Below are 21,217 nucleotides of genomic sequence, written 5' to 3' on the forward strand. Positions count from 1 at the left end.
AAAGTAAATCTTCCTTCCCTAAATAATAACACTCACACAGATCATTACATTTTCCTTCACGTACAGGAAAGGTATTTTAAACCTCTGCTCTAGCTGGGAGGGAAGAGATTAACACAATATTAAAAATGGAGCTCTTCATCTTATCCTTTTTCCTTCCTCTCTCACATGCACTGCGTTGGCACCAAAACGCTGATGAATAGCAGGAAAATTCAGATCAATTTAGTTCTTCCTTTCCCAGACAAGTGATTTTTCTTGGCAAGGCTAGAAGTACTCTCTTTTCCTCATTGCTTTTACCTTTGATGCCTAGTGCCAAGCCAGGGTTCTTCCTGCAAACACACTGAACATGACACTTGACAGCTTTTTCAAAGTACCTGTTGCCAACGTGAGCAGCACAACCTTGCCCTAAGGTTTGATGGGACAGGGGGTTCTGAGGGGAGCCAAGCACTTTGCAGCTCTCAAGTGCTCAGCAGCAGCTAAGAGGAGGCATTCATAAAAACCATTGTGATTTTGGCTCTCTTTCACTATTTCCTTCCACTCCTTTTCCAATTATTCATATTCTGCCTTAGCCCACCTCATCCCCCCAGCTGCCTTTCCCTGGTTATCCTTTCACCCATCCAACTGCTGAGGCATGGGCAGGTGCAGCCCTCAGGTACTCATGCACCTCGAGGTATTTGCATCCCTTTTGGAGGTGGCTGCAGCTGCTGCCTGAGCCCATCCACTCCCACCAGAGGAAAACAATGGTGTGGATTAGCTGGCTGAGCTGTGCAATAGCTGCAGGTGACAAATGAACTGTGCCCGTGAGGCAGAGCACTGGCTGAGCAGTGCCACACTCCCTCTGATATATAGGATTTATAGGATTAAGTGCCTGTTTTTCAAGCCCTGAGAGTGTGGCTGTGTTTTCAGAAGGCCTCTGGTTTATACCATGTGTGTGGTTAAGCAGGTTGCTGTGGCTCTCCCTTGTCGCTGATGCTGACTCTGCTTTTTCTCCATTTCACACCAGAAACCCCAGCACAGTATCAGCGTGCCTGGCCCTGAGATTACAGTGATTGGGGGAGGAAATCAGTCCCTCTTGTGCCCCACAACCACAGAAAGAGAAGTTATTCTCAATGTGAGCTAGCCCTGTGCCCATGCCCACAAAGGCAATGGGCATCTCCTCTCCCAGGCTTCCTCCCAGCACTGCCAAGCCTCTGGCCCTGCTCACAGCTGGCAGCTAACAGCTTCCCAGCATCTCCCCTCAAAATGCACTCCTTCAGCAGGGTAATGAGCTCACCAGGTTGAGTCTTTTACCGACTCCCCACAAATCACTGAAGGGACAGACTGCTGCTTTGCTTCATTAGCAAGTGTTTTGTGGAAATCTGTTTGTGTATTTGCAAGACACCAACATGCTCATTCATACTAATGCAGAAATGCTCGAACTGAGAAGCAACTTAAGCCTTCCACCTTTCCTTCCAGCTCTAGAGGACTGGCAACACAGAGCAATTCCTCCCCCAAAGCATGGCAGCTTCTTCCCTGGCACACCAAGGACCAGACAGGGCACACTACATATTAGTCAGCATTTTTCTTATGACCACAGCTCTTGGAGCCTGGGATTCAACAACAAATTCAATTTTCACCTAAAACACAAAGAGTGAAGGATGCCCTGAGGTTTTTAGCTCCTGGCACAGCAGAGGAAAACATCACCAGAAAGGCTCAGACAAATAAAATGAGCCTCAATGGCACAGGCATCACTTTTGGGTCTTGTAACATTTTAAGCAGCTGTATCACCAGGGATGGAGGCTGTTTGTGACAACATCACAGATGTGACTCATGGGCTTTGCACATTGAAAGGAGCAAGGCTCTTCACGGGCAGAATGTGAGGGCAAAGGCCAGGCAAGAGATTGCTAAGGAATCTCTGCTGTCTGACCATTCAGGAGCCACTCTGGGAGTCACAGGTGCACCACCCAAGGCTTCCCCTGCTGGGACCAAAGCCCCTTGGCAGCAGGAGGCTCCAGTGAACCCAGCTTGGCTCCCACCTCACCCCACTCACACAGTCAGATTCTCTCACTGTCTCAGTCCCAGGTTTCCTGCACATGTCTGGTTCTTTTCATTTAATGGAGGTGCAGTCACACAGCAACAGCCTGAGCTGATGCCTCCAGGGTCAGTGAAGGGATCCCTGGGCTTGTGCACCCTTACAGTCTGTGCCCCCATTCCCCTCTTGCTCTCTATGCTCCTTACACTTGATATCTCTTTGGGGTCTCCTGCTTGTTTATTTGGGTTCTGTAGAGTCTCCAGGGGACTAGCCAGCCCCAGGCAGTGCTGCAGGTCCCTGTCCCCTCTGTCAGACACAGGGTTGGTGCCAGGTCACAGCCCTTTGCCTGAAGCTCTAGTTCTTTCCCCCACCCCGGGCACAACCTGCAGCTCCCACTGCAGCTGCACAACAAGAGACCTGCCCTAGGTGTGCTCCTCAACAAGAACAGGCGTCAAGGATGCAGGAAAAGGAGCCCTAGGCTTTCACCCGTGCTTTTCAAAGCTGCTGCCTTCAGAAGGGGTCAGCCCTCTGGCACTTTGTATTTACAAATTAAAACAGGAACCACTTCCTTCAGCAGCCAAGGCTGAACTAAAAGCCTTCCTTAAGGGTTTGAAGTTGCTGAGGAAGAGGAATTTTGGATAACTTGAGGCTGGTTCTGCAGTTCTAATCTGTCAGATGACATGAATCCATCCAAGCTTTCCCTCGTCGTGATTCTGCATTAACACCCAGCAGCAGCCATGGGATGAGAGCTGCTGCTGCAGTCATGGAGCTTTTAGCTGGCTCAGCTGCCTCAGCTGACAGGGAATGTTTGGGCACAAGGCAGGGAAACCACTCTGCAGGGAGAGCAAACTGCCCTACTGGCTTGAAGTGGACAGGTGAAAGGATCAGAAGTCAGGGACTGTATATAGGATGCAGCAAAGGAGCAGCAAACTGGCTGCTTTAGTGGCTAGGACAAACTCGTAGGAAAATAACCTAGATAACTTTGCAGGATTTGTGGAGCAAAGGGGAACATTGGCATGGTGCTCCCTGGAGATTCTAGGATACCCCTGGCTGGCAGGCACAGGGGCAGGAGATTTTTCTCCTGCACAATGGGAGAAAAGGGCACAAAGGTTGTTTCTCAGACCAGGTATTTACAACCCTCTCTGACTTCCCCTACATTCTCAGGTTTGCCTTTCCTTGTGTAAGTGCCTGCAATGGCCTTGCTCAGCTGCATGTAAGAGCAGAGCAATCCAATGGCCTTGCTCAGCTGCATGTAAGAGCAGAGCAATCTCCCTTTCTGTTCCCAAGAACTGGGTTCACATTATCTGCTCTAGGAGAGGGAGGACGTCGTGCAGCAATAAGGAGATGGTGGTCCAAGGGAATTTTCCTAGCTCTTCTCTTCAGGTGTGTTTCCCAGGTAAAGTCTGATAAGCACAGCCCCTAGCCTACCTCTGCCTTCAGATCTGTTCAGTAGCACCTCTGGGAGGGCTTTCCAGGACTGCCAGCTCTCAGGGGGCTGAGATACGGTGTTTTAATTGTATATAATTAAATACTGCTCCCTTATCTAGATTTCAAAGTTTACTGTTGGGGTTTCAGTGCCAATGCTCTCTTCTCCTCTAATTAGCTTCCTTAATGTGTGCAGCCTTGCTGCTTCCCCCACGGGGACAGGGCTCTCCTGCAGGGAACCTTGGATTGCATCTAATTATTAGCAAAGGAGACAGACAGCGGCACTGCCCCTGCCCCAGGTGTCCCTTGAGAGCAAGGGACACAGAATGGGTGGCCACAGGGAAGCTGTGCCACGTGTGCACGTGGTCTTTCTGCTCCATCTGTAGGTGGCTTTGCATGTTAGCCCATCACAGGTTCCTGGCAGAAGACCCTGCAGGACAAGGGGCCACTTGACTGAAGTGCAGTTCACATGAGGAGCATTTTTGCCTGGCTAGCACATAGCAAGAGGAGAGGAGGAGTTCCCAAGGCCTCATCTGACCCAAGGTGCATTGAAAGAGACAAAACACCTGACACCTTCAGTCAGTTTTTGGGCAGTGCCTTCTAAGCTGTCTTCTGCTGTTGACAGAGGCCACCCACTCCCCCAGGAGGAAGTCACGAGGATGGTTACCCTCAGCTTGAACATCTTCAGGATACATCACCTGTCTCATTCATTGCAAGAGCACAGTGTTCTGAGCTCAGATTTGGCTGCCAGGTCATAATGGCACCTCCTGACTTGGTTGTTCCCCTCCCACTTGAATTTGTCTTTATGGCTCTTCTTACACAAGCACTTTACAGTGTTTTGCTTCTGTTCAGGCCAATTCACATCTCTGTAAAGCCCCATCCTACCTCTGATAACACTTTCAGACTATTCTATCTGCAAGCTAAACCACCAGTTTTCTCTTTCCCATGCCCAACAAGCTCCATTTCCACACAAGCACCTACTGAACACCTTTTCACCCCCATCCAGTGACACATTTCTCTTTCCAGACAGATTAGCCCCCTTCACCCCAGTGGCCCATTTAGCCAGGGCTTGCTTATGACAGTGCTAAACAAGACAACATTAAAAGCCCTTCTGAAGCTCAGTGATATGACAACACTGCTTCTCCTTTACCCAAAAGGCTGGCATAAAAGGAAATTAGGTTGGCTTGATAAGATTTGTTCTTGACAAATATATGCTGGCTGTTATTCATCTCCTTGTTATCTTTGAGGTACTTACAAATAACGTGTTGATTTATTCTAGGCTCTTTTAGGTACAAAAGCAGACCTAATCTGGCTCAGCTGCTTTTGAAGGCAGCTTCTGAGCTTGCCTGCACATGTCACCTATTGGCCAGGAAACCTTCCAGAGGGACTGCTAAGAGCCCCCCAAGCACTCCCCTTACAGCACAAGGCCAGATTTCTGTGTGTCTCCTGTTCTGGGGACAGGCAGGCGGTGTCATCTCTGTCCTACACCTCAGGCCTCATGATCACAGACATCACTGAGGGACCTGCTTCTTAGCAGAAGCTGTTGCTCAGCTCCCTTCCCCTTTTCCCTCTGCATTGCTAAGGCATGAATGTCCAGAATATCTCCTTCCCATCTAATTCTTGTCCAGTTCATGCTCTGCCTGATTCTGACCCAACCCTCCCACACTTCTCTGTTACAATCCTCCCTACTAGACTGACCCATTTTCAGATTTTTGTACGAGTGTTTCTGAGTTCCAGGTCACCAGAGAGCTCATGAGTCGGGTAAATCTCCTGCTACACTTCCCTCCTTATTCCCAGGGTGATATGTGCCTGGGGCATTGATACTGACTATGTTTACATTATTTTTGTCCTGTGTATGGGTGATATCTTATTCCCCTAGGTCCTGTCACATACCCAGTCACTAAGAAGAAAGATAAATTTCAATAACTGAAGTGTGAATGGAAATCTACTGAACCAAGCGAGCACTTGGCTCCTGTGCAGGTAAAACCTGCTCCCTACCTGCCTGAGCCAAAGTAACAGGTTTTGTTTCAGATCAATCCTCCTCTTCTCAATGAAACCAGGGCGTCTCTCCCCTGCTCTCTGCAGCTCAATTCATTCCAGACTCCCTGCAGAACTGGCTTTTTTCCTGCCTTACCTGCTGTGACAGGGCTGTGAATTTCAGTGAGGGCTGTGCAGCGTGAGCATGGCGGCACTGCCGAGGGCCGAGTGCGGCTGTGGCCGAGGACAGACACACAGATCCTGGGAGCACCGTGTCCACAGGCTCCAGACAGGAGTGCTGCCTGCCCTGCTCCTAAGGCATGCCAGGAGAACTCATCTGCTGCCTGCCCTGATCCAAAGGCGTGCCAGAATAAGGCATCTGTCACAAGGCTGCTGCTCAGGATGCACGGGGGAGGTTCTGGGGCAGAGGTGGCACGGCCACGGCCACATGAGCAGTACAGAGATGGGAGGGCAAGCACCAGGGAGAGAGCCAGGCAGGGGGGATGCTGAGAGCCTGCTTGGCAGTTTTGGGGGCTGCTGAGTGCTCATGGATCCATAGATTTCTACTCCAAATTGTTTGCAAAAACCCACGTGTAGCTATTTTGCTCTTTAGGATCACGTGTACTGACAATTTAAACCGGGAGCACGCAAGCACATCTCAAAATGGGTTTCTTACTAGGAAGCAAGCAACCAAGTTTGGAAAAGAACTCTGAGCAAATCAATCCCTTTTTGTCTTCATGTCCTTCTTATGTCCCAGCCAGCGAGACAACAGCTTTGCCACCTGGTGACAGTGCATCTGGCCCTTGGGACAAGGGTCTCCTGCAGGGTGTGCTGGGCTTGTGGCTGAATTAGAGCCATATTGCATGGCCCCAAAATAGCACAGTGTGTGACCAGCACACATCAGTGTTTTAATGGGAGCAAATAACCAGAGGATCCACTCAAGCCCTCAAAAGAAGGTTCCTGATAACAATGCCATAGAATTCAAACCATTCCTTGAAAAACTCCAAAGGTAGTGTCTCTGCACTGGACTCCACTCAGTTGTGCCCCATCCCTGCCCCCAGCCATCTGCACCTCAGGGGACCTTTCCCCGGAAAGGACTTTGCTCTGGGGGGGCAGGCATGTCATCAGTTCCATGTCTCTCCTTCCAGCACCCAGCTGACAGGGATCCAGCCATGCCCCTCGTTCGTTGCTATTGCTCTGTTTCTCACTGCCAGACACATTTGATTGTTACTTTGATTGTGTAGGAAGCAGTCCAGACATTATGGAAATGGAACCATATAGGGACTGGGCAGAGGAGGCTCATGCTGGTCACCCTCTTACTTACACGGCAGTGGGAATATTTTCTCTCTTACACTAAGATATTTTTAAAACAGAGAATGCTGTTACTGTTTGTTGTCACCCAGGATCCAGCATTGCCATTCTTGGAAACCAGCACAGTGCTTCTAATGTCATTGTCAGAAACTTTATTAGTAGAGTTTTTGATATCTCCCAAGATGTCCTCAGGCTAAGTGGCATTTATGACTTGGAGAGGACTGACCCTAACTCCAGCCATGCTCAGGACTGCAAAGAGGAACACATACCCCATAGTACCAGTGCAGAGAGACCATGCATACACCATGGCAAACACTGTGGCTGTGAGAGGCTGCTAACCAAAGCTCCTCATCCAAGAGTACTGGGAAACACAGGTGGGTCAGCAAGACCAGACTGTGAAGGTTAAGCTAAAACAGTTTCCCTGTGGTGCTGGAGAACAGGGGAAGGAGCAGAGACAAGGGACAGGATAGATGACTTTCCCCTTGCATGGCAGTGGTGTGTATGTCCTTGCTAGTGGACACATGATTTTGTCCCTGGTGTGAGCAGAGCCAGTGGAGACATGCAGAAACCAGCACCAGACATGGAAGACTGCATCTGACAAGGGCAGGGCAGCATCACATCCCCCTGAGAGCAGAGAGCTAGCTGATCATGCTCACTTGCCTGCAGCATGAGGGATGCTGCCTCCCAGCTCAGCCTCTCCTTCTGAGGAGGGGCTGCTTCTGACTCACTCTGCCAGGTCCAGCTTTTCCTCTCTGGCTTTGGATGGCAGCAGATGTTTCTCTGCCCATCTGTACAGATGCTTGGATGCTGGCCGTGGTCAGCTGTCTGCCTTTTGTCCTGTCACTCTCATTCTGAGCCCACGGATTCAGCCCTGCTGCTGGAAGAATACCGAGTGCCATCCTCTGAGTTCAAACCCAAGGGCAAAGTGTCAAAGGAGAGAAGTCTACTCCCAAGGCAAATGTCCAACTTGAACTCCAGTTCCATTGGGATCCTGTGCAACAATGAATTACCTCTCCCTGCTCAAGGGCTTGCCACAGCCATGGATTTTGTGTGCACAGCTGGGAGAGGGATAGATGCCTGTTCTCTTGTAAAAACCTCCTGGTGCCAATGCTGCTCCCAACAGTGCTCAAGCACAGGCCAGGGAGAGAAGGGGCTGCAAAAAGGAATAGGACTCCTCCTACCTCCTATTCTTGTCTCCCTATCAGGGAGCTGTGGAGCAGTGCTTCACTCTGAGAGAACTTCCCTGCGCCAACAAGCTTTGCTAGGGCTGTTGTTTCAACTTCTTAAAACAAGACTAGATCCTGCATTTTGTGAATCACTACAATGCATTTAATAGGTAGCCTTTTCATAAGGGAGCGTAGCGGATGTGTGCACAGGCCCTGATGAAGCTAATAACTACCTCTCAATGGCTTTCAGGGAGTTATTACATATTTAAGATCCAAGCTCCCTTAATCAACCACAGAGATGCAGCTGGCAGCAGTAAATTGCCAACAACAGTTCATTACAAATAAGGAAACATTGGTTTTTCAAGGACAAAAACTGTGTCAGTTCCTCAGCTAACTCCTGTCCTCACCCTTCTCCCCCCGCCACTCACCCCCAGTGATGTGCTGGCACAACTTGCTTTGTCCAATAACACGACTTCACTGCCTAATCCCCTCCACAGGGGACATCATGCAAGCAAGTTCCTGGATTTCCTGACTTATTTGGGCAAACAGCACAGTCTGCATCCCGTGTTCTGTACCCTCCCTGAGGGAGTCAGGGGCAGGACTTGTCCCACACCACCATGAGTGGCACAGGAGTGCCCACACTGGCTTCACTCTGGCAAGCGAATGAAGTCATGGGACACTCTGAGACACAGCTGTGAGTTTGTCCTTCAGGGGCTTGAGACCTAACCTGGCACTTGGGAATAAGTTTTTCAGCACCTGCCATGTCCTGGGCACAGCACAGAGGGGAAGGTCTGTGGACATCCCGTGGCTTTATTCCCTGGCCGTCTCCTAACAGAGACATGGTTGACCATGCAGCTGATGCAGGAGCACAGCACCTTAAGAGAGATGCCCATGACTGGGAGATATTAAGGCTACTATTTTAAGAGTGTTCAGGAAAGACTAAACATTGTTTGAATGAAGAGGAAAAAAAGAAAAGACAGCTGACCCTGTTAGAGCTGTATCTTCCCATATGAAGAGGCAACAACCAGCTTTTGGCCTTCAGGAACCAAAGAAATTACACATTTCAGGCCCAGAGAACTTCTCTCCTCAAAAGGGAAGCAGGCCCCATCCATGCCCCAGCATGGTGCAACAAACCTGCTCAGACTCCTACTGTGGGCCTTGGCCAGGGCCAGCTGCCATAAGAGAGATATGTACTGGATGGGCCAGGAATAGTGGGTGCTTCTGCCAAGGATCCAAGCTGGCCATATCTGTACTGCCTACAAATCCCCCTGGACCAAGGATCCAAGCCCTAGATCCAGCTGGCCATATCTGTACCGCCTGCAAATCCCACTGGACCAAGGATCCAAGGCCTAGATCCAGCTGGCCATATCTGTACTGCCTACAAATCCCCCTGGACCAAGGATCCAAGGCCTAGATCCATCTGGCCATATCTATACAGCCTGCAAATCCCCACTAGGCCAGGCAAGACTTCCAGTGGTGAGGGGAGAATACTCTGCAAAGCCCATGCTGGGCCCTGGAAGGAGGCCAAGCAAGAGTTTAATCTTTGTTTGGTCTCCTTTGATACCTCACAGTGTGCTGCCAGACATTAACCCTGTGCAGGCTGGGGCTGTGGAGTCAGGGGGTGCACACTGGCCCAGAGGAACAGAGTGGGACCACAGAGAGGAAGAGAATGTGCTCAGCAGTGAAACCTGAAAAATTGAATGTTTCTTTGCTTCCCTTCCAGCCTGGTTTACAGCATTCTCTCTGCCACATCAGAAGAGATCCTGCTCTTCAACTGCATCCAATTGCAAGACTGCTCATCCTGGAGGCTTTACTTTTTTCCTCTGAAGCTGCAGGCTACAGATGAAAAACTGATATAGCGGGGTTCCAGGGCTGAGTCAGGATATTATTTTTGCTGTTTCTTTAGAAATACCTGACCCAACTTCTTTTTGGGGAAGAAAATAAAAGGGGCACTTAAAAAAACAGTACCACTTGGTTCCCCTCCTGCCACCATCTCTATTTAGTGACATTGACATTTTTAAAGGGCTCTTGGGAAGGAGCCTATGTGGTTTCTGAGGACACTTTCCCAAAAAAAAAAAAACCATCAGAGAATGTAGCTGATGGTTTGTGTCTCTTTTAGTATTCAGCTCCTAAATTTATGCTTCCAGAGAAATGCCAAAACTGACTTGGACAAGTAAAATTCAGTGGGCAAAGAGTGTCATTTCCTAAATCTGCAGCAGGCATGTTTTATGGAAACAACTATACTGCATATTATGAACAGCAAGACCATTTGACATAAGATTTTCCAAGCATTTACAGGTGTGACTGCATAGGTGAAATATGAGTTCAATTGGTTGTCCATATGTACCATCTTCCTCGCTGATATTAATGCAGTAAAATCTTTTCTTTTGGGGTGTGTGTGCAGACATCTGGAGTGCAGATTGTAACAGATCTCTAGTTGCAATGTTATCCCTAGAAAAGCTGTGCTTTTTGAACATGAAAGAACACGCTGTTTTCAAAGGGCTTTGCAGTCACATCTGGAAGAAGTGCTCCTCCTGATGACGAGACAGAAAGGAGAAGAGCTGATGTGATATCAGCTGAGGGAAAGCTTGCTTCTCCTCTAATATAGGAAGCTGGACTTCTTTTGAATTATTTAGCATTCAGTCAGCAGATAAAAATACACTGCCTGGATGAACCAGTGACCTCTTCTATGATCACAATAGCTGTAGTAGCTGGGGGACAGGAAGGGCTACAAGTGCACATCTTCTCCATGTTCTCCTGCAGAAAGCTTCCATCATTGATGGAGATGCAAGACAAGGCTAGAACCATCTTGTTGAGGCTGGGCTCAGAGGGAAGGCTCTCTTACACTTTAAATCACAGCACCCACACTGATATCTCAGAGCCCCAGTACCTGTGCAGCATCACTGAGAGTGACCTTGCTGAGACCCCAGCCAGACACGTTTCCCCACGAAGCTTGGAGCAACATGCCATGCAAACCCCATCTAAAAGCTGCTTATTTCACCTAACATGCATCCATTGAACACACAAGCTGTGCTCCAGGAATGAGGAGCAGAAAAGCACCACTCCAAGAGACAGTGATGGGTTAAATGTTCCACAGGAGGACCAACATCTTCTCCACTATGCATCTTTTTTTGGTAGCATCAGAATGAGATATTTGATTAAATGCACAGGAGCAGCATGGCTTCAGCAGTTAAACTGCTATTTTGTGTATTCTGGGAAGGGGGGACATCAACAGATTGCAAAATGGGAAAGTCTCTCTGGACACTGCAAACAAACAACATGTTACGTAATTAGGCCTTTTGGGAACCAGAGGAAGGTCTCCAGAAGATCAGGGCCCTCCCAGCGCTTTCTAATTTTACTGGGACTTACCAGCAAGCCAGCCCTCTAATAATAGAGGCTTGTGCATGCTTTTCTTTCATCTTCATGTCTCCCTGTACTGCCCTACCTTTGTTATTACTGCCCCAGAAAAACACATCTTACTCACTTTTATCAAGCTGATTCATTCAGACTTGAATGGCAGAACTGAAGAGGCACTAAAGACCTTTAGAAAGGGCAGCAAAGACATCTCTTGGCCATCAGAGCATGAGAAAACCCGGAATTTTAGAACTGTATTGAATCTAGTATGCTAGGGAATTGCACCATTCCACATAACCGTGGCTTAACTGAAGTACAGCACTATCAAGCAATGACAGAGCAAAAAGTCTTTAGCTCCATAATCCACATATTGTGCTAGTATATATTTATTGGAGCAAATTCTTCCAGGGGAGCATGCCTGTAAGCAGCAGCTCAGCATCAGGAACCCTCTGCCTCTGTGTCGTCCTAAACTCATGTCCAGGCAAAGCATGGACCTGGCAGGAAATCTGCCAGTCAAATTGTACCACCCAGCACCTGAGCATGGACTGTGGCAGCTGAGCTTTAGATTAATAGCTGAGCTTTACATTAATACTGCCTTTCAGCCCATGGATAGATTGGAATGTGTACCATTGCTTTCATTCTGTCAATGTCCTCTCCCACCTGAATGGAGAGAGCCCCTTGGTCAACATCTGTCCCTGCAGTCGCCACCTCCTTACACTTCTGAGGTACCATCACTCACTGTGATTCCTGGGATGGATAGTTTAAAGACAATAGAGATACAATGGCAGGCTTGGGTTTCTGAGAAAGCTCCTTTCCCCTGTTTCTTGCTGGCTGTGCACATTCTGGCAGCTGGTAAGAAGAGGAAGGAGGAGGCTTGCAGCCCTGGGGAGGGCACACCAGCACAGATCCCACAGGATGTGGTCAGCTGGCTTCCAGCACACCCCTTGCTTTCTGGGCTGTTAGCAAAAGCCATCAGTGAGCAGCTCAGAGGAGGGAAGGACACACCAGGCACAGCAGTGCTGGGGAGAACACCTCACCTCATCACAGCCCAAGCACCAAGGGGCAGCACAGACACAGTTTTGGATGAAGGACAGCACAGAGATCCTGGCCACAGTGCTGGATCCATGGCAAGGCATATTCCAAGCCCCTCTGAGCGCTGTTGCAGAGCCTGTGGCTGTGTTTGGCCTGCCATGTAAACATGTCACATCCCATGGGAGCTGGGAACAAGCAGCAAAGGCTAACTGCCACTAGCCCAGTTCTGGTAGCACTGAGCGACCTGGATAAAAAGCAAAGAGCCTTTGGGAGATATCCTTATAGCCTAGTTCACTGCATCTCTGCAGACAACTCCCTGCTTCTCCCAAAATGATAAAAAAAAACCCTCAAATAACTGCATTCCTCTCTATTGCATTTATCACTCAGCAGTCAGGAGCCACGTGCTCTTGACCCTTGTGTGAGCAGCATGTCTGTTGTAGCCTCCAGAGCTACAACATCATAGAGCTGAGAACTTTTTGCTCAGTTTTTCCTGAGAAGTCAAAATCCCAACTGGTATAAATCCTGCCTGGGAACTACAAATCACCATTTTCCCCCCCTGCCATCTACTTCAACAAGTTTTATGAAGAAGTTTCATTCTCCCTGTGCAGACGCAGCAGATACAGGTGACAGACAGAACACAAGGACCACTCTGGGCACTCACCATGGTTTGTTTCAGCTCCTGGGAAACCAGCAGCACAATAAATAACACCCAAGCCAAAATTTCGCTCTCCCTTTACACAGCAGTGCCCTTTACCAGTTACTTCTTTCGGTTCTAGGCAGTGTTTTTGTGCTACAGACCTTAGTCCCTGTTGGCTGCAAACACAGAATTCACTGTAGGATGAGCCTCAGGCTGGAAAAACAGAGCTCCCAACTCTTACTCCTCCCAGAGCACCAGCTGGACAAGGAAATGTCTTCATGACATACCCAAGGATAGGTGTTTTCTACCATGATTTACTGAGCAAATTTATGTTCTCCACATAATGTAATAAGGCTATAGCCCTAATAATTTCCCCACCATCCAAATAGCACCACTCAGGAGTAGCCTACAACAGCTTTCAGCCTCCTTTTTTTACTCGTAAGGAGTCGAATATGGTTGCGGTTCCATCCTAACCATGAGGTTTCCCTGCATGACAAGCACTTTTCCAAGACCTGTATTGGACAGTGACCCAGGCCTGCACCCTTTAGAACAGAAAGAGGTGAAGCAACCTTCACCAAAGCCCTGAGCAGAGCATCAGTAGGACAGCTGTGACCCAGTACTGGAGGATCTGAGCCTCAACAGGAAACAGGAAGCAGGTACCGCAATTCACACACTCAGTTCAAGGCCTCTGCAGTTCAGGCCCTCATGCCTGGGTGGTCACAGCCACCTCAGGTTTGTTCTCTGCTCTGCTGCAGAGCAGTAGAAGCTGCAGCAGATCTGCAGGCTGTAGAGATCTGTTCAGGGCATGGGTACAGCTCCCAGATCAGCTCCACCTCCCTGCTGCTGGAAGGAAGGCTGCAGTGCCCCTGACCAGGCATCACTCTCCAGTCTGCTGGCAAGGCAGGGACACAGCAGTGTTTCAGGCTCCCCACAGCACCTGAGGCCATTCATGGCTTATTGCAATGCACTGGCACCCAAACACCTCCAGTGCAGCTCTGGGAGCAAAGTGTATTTCATTTCAGGAGAAACAGAAACTGTAAGAAACAAATAAAACCTTGACTTACACTATCTCATCGTTCTGGAACTCCAGCTCCCCGCAGGTGTCTTCAAAGTCCTCTCCTCCACCTTTGGCCGTGCCTTCAATGGTTTTGTAGGGCACAATAACATTTCCTCGTGCTCCAGAGGTTCGCAACACTTTCACTTCCATGGTTCCTACGCTTTCACTGATGTGTGTTACTGGCTCCTCGAAGGTGAAGATGCCGGCATGGTCATCGTCAAAAATGGTGACGGTGGCAGTAGACGGCGATCCCAAGCAGGCGAGTGTTGAGACACGGCTGGCCTCAAGAACGCCCTCATCTGAGGCCTCCGTGCTCACACGGACGTTGCTGAGGTGGACCAGGAAGTTCTCATCCTCCTCAAATATGTCGTCGTCGATGATGCCAACGCGGATTTCCTTCTGGGTCTCTCCGGGCTTGAAGACCACCGTCCCCTCAGTGAACTCGTAGTCAGAGCCGGCGTTGGCCGTGCCGTCCTCTGTCCGGAAGTCGACGTACACTGTGTTGGTCAGGTCTCCTCCCCGGCGGACGATGGTCAGGGCCACGGTGCCACAGTTCTCCAGGCACTGGTAGGTGCCCTGCTCGAAGTAGAGCTTGCTGACGGGATCGTTTTCAGTCACCTCGCTGTTGACCTCGTGCATGCTGACAGCCTTGCGGGCCTGGTCTGCGGCGTGTCTCTTCAGGATGTTGCCGGCGCCGGTCATGAGCCGTGTGGCCTGGATGCGGTAGAAGGCCCTGCTCTTCTGCTGCTGGCTCAGGACCTGGTAGTTGGCCAGCTCTATGAGCTGCTCAATTTCCTTGTCTGGGTGCTTTTGTTTCAGCTCCTTCAGGATCCGAGCCATTTCCCTCCTGGCTTCCTCGTCATCCTGGTCTTTCTCGTCCACCTCCAACACCAGTGTCCCATCCAAAAAGTTCTCCACGTGAGAATTAGCAACCTTTCCGTCCATCTCGATGTCGGCCTTGGAGGAGGGCCGGTCACCCTCGTGCTCAATGATCATGCCTCTCTGCTTGCCGGCTCGGTATTTCTTGTAGACGTACTTGTAAAATAAAAGCCTCCTGTCAGCTATCCAGGCAAACACCACGCAGATGGGGAAGAAGAAGAAGGTGAGCAAGCCTTCCCAAACCTCCACAATCCCAGGAGAAGACACAGATAAAATAATGTAAAGCCAAGTGTAGGCAAAGATGCTCCAGGCCGCTGTAACAAAAAACACTCGCAAGTGCTTGATCTTCCTTATCTCTCCATCTGGCACCACGTACACACAGATTGCAATGATGACAAACATGTTGAAGGCAGCACTCCCCACGATCGTGCTCGGCCCCAGGTCCCCCGCTGTGAAGCCATGGCCGCACACCTCGATGACAGACAGGAGGATCTCAGGAGCAGACGAGCCCAAGGCCATGAGTGTGAGGTTGGAAACAGTCTCGTTCCAGATCCTCACGGTGGTTTTGCTGGTCTCGCCGTTGGGCTTCTTGATGGTTATTTCCCGCTCTTGGGACGTAATGACTTCGATGGAGGACATGAAGCGGTCGGCTATGATGGACACTCCCAGGAACATGTACACCATGGCTACAAAGTACACCGTCGCCCGAGCGATTTTGTCCCCAAACGAGGGGTCCTGGGGTTCCCATATTGGTAAAATCACTCCCTTCTTGCAGATGTAGGAGCCAGCGCACTCCTCGGTGTCGTTGGCGGGCAGTTCACTGGGGCTCTCTGCACGCGTGGCCCCTGCATGGAGGAGCAGCACCAGGACAAGGCTCAGCAGAGGGAAGCTCCTCCCTGGGGAGGCGTGCGCGGTAGTTACTCGCGACATGGCCGCTTCCACCAGACGGGTCCCGAACATCCTCAACCTGAAGAGGCAAAAAGCAAAGATTAAGTGAGGCCAACCAGAGATAACAGATTTTCCTCTCTGAAGATATGATCAGGTTACCCTGTTACTCAAGAAGATGCAGCTGATGAGCCCATTTTGTTATGATTAGTGATGTTTTCCCTGTAGAAATCCTCTAGTTCAGTCATCTGAACCAGGATGGATTCAGATGGTACCAGCCAGCTAGCACCTACTCCCTTTAGCTACCATGGTGTTTCTTTCTCTTTGTTGAAAACCTATTTGTTCAATTGCATTTTCTTGTCCCTCTAATCTAATTAAAGCCCATCGTTCTGCTTCACAGCTGGCAGAAGTGTTTCCCATTTCAAAATTACAGTGCAATCACTCACTTCACTGGAATTCAGGGTAAGAGCAGGAGAGGACAGGAAAATCTACTATCCCCTCATCATGCCTAAAAAATATTTTTGTACTTTTTTAGTCACTGTAAGCTATGTATTTCACAGTCTTTTGTTGCTCACAGTCCTCCCAAGCATCTACTCCACATTGGAAATCTGCACAAAGTGAGCTTGAGCCCTGGCAAAACCTTACTCTTAGCAGTAACTTGGTCATAAGGTGCACCAGAAGGGCAGCCTGTAATTAATGATTTTGGAGCCATTCCTTCCACAGTGCATCACTTTGCACCTTCCCAAAACTGGAAAGAGCCGCATATGCATGGAAGCCTGGCTCTCTTGGCATGCTTCTAGAGGAAACATGTCCCTATGCTCTTTTCCCACTAGGTCAGCTTTGACGGCTTCCCCTTCAAGGGCCTTTCTCACTCCATTTACAACATCACTCATCAGGCATGACAGCCGTTCTTGCCCTTGTCCTGCCTCAGGATTTTCCAGCAATGTAGAGGAGCTGTTAAAGAGGTTTGCAGTTAGTTAACAGTGCATAAACCGACAGAACAGATGCCTTTAAGTACAAAGAGATGCTCAGTGAAAAAAAAAAAGCCTGGGCATGCTCAATGTTACAGTCTCAAATTTACTAGCCAATAAAGCTAGATCCCTAGTTATTAAAGCTGTATTTTCTCCTCAAGGAGAGCCTTTGCTATACCACGCTTCTCCAATCCAAGTTAATTTAATCAGATGGTACTTAAAAATGTTTCTATGAAGAGAGGAAAATGAGCACATCAATACCTCGACTTCACTGGGAAATACAAAAAGCTGAGCTGATTTTCCTCAGAAAAACCCCATACCCCTGAAAGAAAAAATCAACAAAGCTCAGCCATTAAATATTTTAACTCCTCGTTAGGGCAGGGGCACATCATGCAGGGACAGAGCTGTGTGCAAAGGAACAACTGGCTAGAGGAATCAATGGGTACCGTCCCACACTGTGTTATGGGATCTGCTCCACAAAGAGACACTGTAATGGTGGATCAAAGCTCTCTCCTCCATTTGCTTTTATTTATGGATGCTGTTGCACTGTTATTGGTCTGGGAGGCTAATACTGAGAATTTATCAAGACAGTTTCATATAAACGGCATTTTCTCACCAGGAACTCTTGGTCTGCCTCCAACCCCCTCCTCCCTGGTATTGCCATTAAGAAAATAAAAAGATACATAGTGGAGGAAGTGAGCAAATCAGAGAGCTGGGTGATAAGAACAGATGAATGGAACAAGAAAAAGCAAGTCTCTTGTAGGAGGCCAGATTTAAAATAAAGTTGTTTGCATTAGGAATCCTGCTAATGCTACAAAAAAGCTCTTACTACCAGACTCATTGCCCCCCTGATCGTAGTGCCTGGATACCTCCTACTTCCCCAAATGGGAGCTCTAGCCACTGCTTACAAGCCCACAGTGAAAAAAATGCAAGCATGGTGTTTGCAAAGAGGAGCACCTTGTTGCACACCCTTCAGTGGATGGCTAAGCTGAAACAGGTGTGCATTCATGGTCACTGAAATTTAGCTGAAGCATGAATTAGTCACCCAACATCTGTACTGCCGTGTTTGACACTGCTCCAAACCAAGTCACGGAGATATTTGATAAAGGGGCTGTCAAAACACAGCCTGACTTGGTACCTACTCTGTTAACCCCAGATAGCTCCTAAGTGTAGTTTTGTTTCCTTTTAAAATATGTAGGCTTAAAAAAATTCATAGTGGGCATAAAATATTACTCAGTTTCATGGTTCTTCACCCTCTCCTTCTAAAGGGTAGTACTTTCTCAGAAAACTCAAGAACATCCACCTGTCCTTGTTCAGTTAATTTTTCTCCCTGTGGCAAGTCATATCCCTGCACATGTACAATTATTCAGAGCAATCAGGCATTGTGAAATCCCCTTGGCAAGAAGAGAAAACAGATGGTTCTAGAAAAAATATTATGCTTTGGGTCACTGATTTAGGTCATGAAGAATAGGAGAGTCCCATCACACTTTGGACCAACTCTCCAGCCTTAAAAGGATTTGGGTACTGGAAGTCTCATTCAGAAAAAAAAAAAAAGACACCCACGAAATCAAATTAATAAGTAATTTGAACTTTATTTACCATGTGTTTCCCCTTTCAAACACTCTAATGTAAGTTGGGTTTTGTTTTGGTTTGTTTATTTTGTTTGTTTGTTTGTTTGTCTGAAATCAAGTCCCATACTACTTTAAACAGGAGGAAAAAAGGCCTAGAGGCTTGCATCTGAGCAATCCGTATTTCTGGCATTCCCAACCAGCACTCCATGTACAAATAATATTTTTCCCTCAGATGTCAGGAGGTAAGAAATGTGGAGCTTTTTGGAGAGGGATAAGAAATGGCTGGAGCTTTGGAAGAGACATCCACCAGCCATGCCAATGTGCATCCTTTGGGCAGCAGGAGCATCCCCCAGCTCTGCTGTACTTCCTCCAGCATTTTGTGGTATAGTCACCAAGCAAGGCTCAGACATCATGACCAGCTTTCCTTTTTAAACCAATTCACAGTGAGGCTCAGGAATTATGAAGGGCTAGAAAATGCTTGGCTGGAACATGCTAGTTACACACATGCAGCCAGAGCCTGACACTCAAAATATCCCTGAGAAGCACCTGCTATTAAATCATCAGCATTTCTTTATTTGTACAATCCAAAATAAACAGCTTGGTCCCCAGAGACTCTCTTGCTCTGCATTTGCCTACAGTCTCAGCTCACAGTCAGCACACTGTGGCATAGTGTAGGAATATTCCCAGAAAAATAATTTCCAACATGCTGCAAGGGGAAGCAAGGCTACCTGAAGAGCAGCCCTCCCTGCAAACCCAACTTTGTTAGCTTTTCATTAAGGTCTCAATTGCATTTCCCATCCTGGCCATCAGCAATAACAGCGTGCGCAGAAGCTGATGCGCAGTGCCAGGCTGGCAGCCCTGGCAAACCCTGCCTGTCCCTGTGCTCATGGCCTTGGTGGCACTGACCTGGTGCTCGTGGCCTTGGTGGCACTGCCCCGGTGCTCATGGCCTTGGTGGCACTGTCCCAGAGCCTCTGGGGACAGAGGGGTCAGGGCAGCACAGGGCAGGGGCTCAGGCTGCCCTCAGGCTGGGTGCTGGCCATACACACGTGGTGAAAAATGCCAGCCCTGCCCTGCCCACAAGCACCACCTGATGCCCAGGGACAGCACCCTGAGCCCTTCTTACCACTGCAGCAGGGGAACTGTCCTGGTGCTGCTGGAGAGCTCTCAGGGACAGCTAAAACCAACCAGGACAGACAGAGCCCAGCCTGCGTTCTCCTGAGCCCCTTTCCCTTTCCAGACCAGCTCCACAGGGGTGCCAGCAGGTGTTTCTGCACAGCCAGGGAGGAAAGCCTGGGAGAGGCTCCAGAACAAGCTCAATTTACATGGAGGTCCTGGCCAAGGGTTTTCAGGGCAACCTTTCTCCCACCCCTTGGTGCTGTCAAACACCAGGAGGGCAGCTGCTGCCCACAGCAGGGCTGGGAGGGTTGTAGAGATATTTGCCTTCCTGCTGGACATAGGAGCTCTAGGTTTTACAAATTGGTAGGAGAGAGCTCCTGCTGCCAGCTCATGCTCCTGCCCCCCAGCTGAGGAGCTGCCAGATGGGGAGGAAACAGCCTTTTAGACTCTGCTCTGATCTTTCCCTGGCAGCATCGATCCTTCAGGCTGACTGGCTGCCGCATGCAAAGACAGCCTGAAAGCTGCTCTGCATTTCAACAAAGCACAGCTTTTTCTTTGCAGCAGCCTCCCAAAAGTCCCAACTCCATCGAGGCACTTCAGCTTTGAAATACCCACTGTAAGACCCACCCTGTTATTTTCCTAAAGCTTTGAATCACACTCGGGTCTATGACCATTTGCAACACACTGGAAGTACCATTATTTTTAAGAGCACTAAAAAACCACTGCTGGTCCAGACACTTTAATTACAGAAGGACTGGGCAAGGAAGGAAATGGCTTGGGCTCAGGAGGAATGAGTGGCTACACAAAGAAAGAGGTTTTCCACATGGAAATTTTCTCCCAGCATCCCACAGGAAACGTGCACAGAGCAGCTGGCTCACAGCAGTGTTCACACCATTACAGCCCCCAACGGTGCCCACCCCACTGCGACACCATCATCTTCATCATGAGCATCATTCCTGCCAATTCGCTGCCAGCTGGGATGGGAGGTGTCCCCACAGCTGTGTCACCAGCATGCAGGAGGCTGGAGCAGCACCCTCTCCCCACAGGGTGCCTGGTTGCTTGCTGGGACCAGTAGAAGTTTGTTCCTCATGTGAGAGCGGCTGCTTTGTGGGAGCACAACCAGGAGCGTGTTGCAACACCACGGGGATTCCCAAAGAGTCTTTTCCCATCCTGCAGTCAGAGCTAGGCAAGAGAGGACCTTTTCCTAGCAAGAGTGTGATAGGGAAAAGCAGGGAAGGCAGCTCAAGCCACCCTTTTCTGGTGTTACAGGCTGGAGAAAGACGGTGTCCCTTCAATCAGAGGGGCCAAAAACTGACAAAGATGCAGCTAGTGGTCACTGCAAGGAACAGCCAGCCTGCACGACAGAGAACAGAGGCTCAAAGCAGCTCAGCTGCTCCCCACCCTGTCCCAGGGGAAAAGACAGCAAGCCCCAAAAAGACAGATTCTCTGTCAAACCTGAAGTCCCCAGGTTACAGCACCTCTCCCCCAGTTTCTCTTGCAGGAGAAGAGGAACCTACTGCAATCTTCCTGGGAAGAAGCACTGCATGCCTTGCCTCCATGCAGGGCACTTTTACAGCCATGGCCCCATCTCTGGAGGAACAGTCAACTTCTCCTCTGCTGCTGGCCCTGCCTGGCTGTGCCCAAGCCTGTATACCTGTGCAGCCTCACTGGAATCAGCAGCCTGCTCTCCAGCAGACAGCTTGGGCAGAGCCTGCTCTGGAAAAAGACATGGCTGTAGGGAAAAAAACAAACCCAAACAACCATCTGGTCTGTGACCATCACAGGTCCAGCTTCCTGCAGCCAAGGGACACAAAAGGGATGCCAAG

General features: G+C 49.2%; 1 protein-coding gene and 1 long non-coding RNA gene across 11 annotated transcripts in view; both read right to left on the reverse strand.

Moving 5' to 3' along the window:
* The window catches only part of LOC141728481 (uncharacterized), a 62,365-nt gene extending 48,397 nt beyond the window's left edge, over positions 1 to 13,968 (reverse strand). The window contains exon 1 of the long non-coding RNA XR_012579435.1: positions 1 to 13,968. This exon is cut by the window's left edge and continues 15,857 nt beyond it. This is a non-coding gene — a long non-coding RNA (uncharacterized LOC141728481).
* The window catches only part of SLC8A1 (solute carrier family 8 member A1), a 132,637-nt gene that overhangs the window by 89,012 nt on the left and 22,408 nt on the right, over positions 1 to 21,217 (reverse strand). For all 10 annotated transcript variants that reach the window (XM_074536941.1, XM_074536938.1, XM_074536937.1 and 7 more), the window contains one exon: positions 13,975 to 15,813. In XM_074536941.1, coding sequence (XP_074393042.1) covers positions 13,975 to 15,806 — 1,832 coding nt within the window. In that variant the 5' untranslated portion in view covers positions 15,807 to 15,813. The remainder of the gene's footprint in view (positions 1 to 13,974; positions 15,814 to 21,217) is intronic.

Source organism: Zonotrichia albicollis, chromosome 3 (assembly GCF_047830755.1).
Source record: "Zonotrichia albicollis isolate bZonAlb1 chromosome 3, bZonAlb1.hap1, whole genome shotgun sequence".
NCBI classification, from domain to species: domain Eukaryota; kingdom Metazoa; phylum Chordata; class Aves; order Passeriformes; family Passerellidae; genus Zonotrichia; species Zonotrichia albicollis.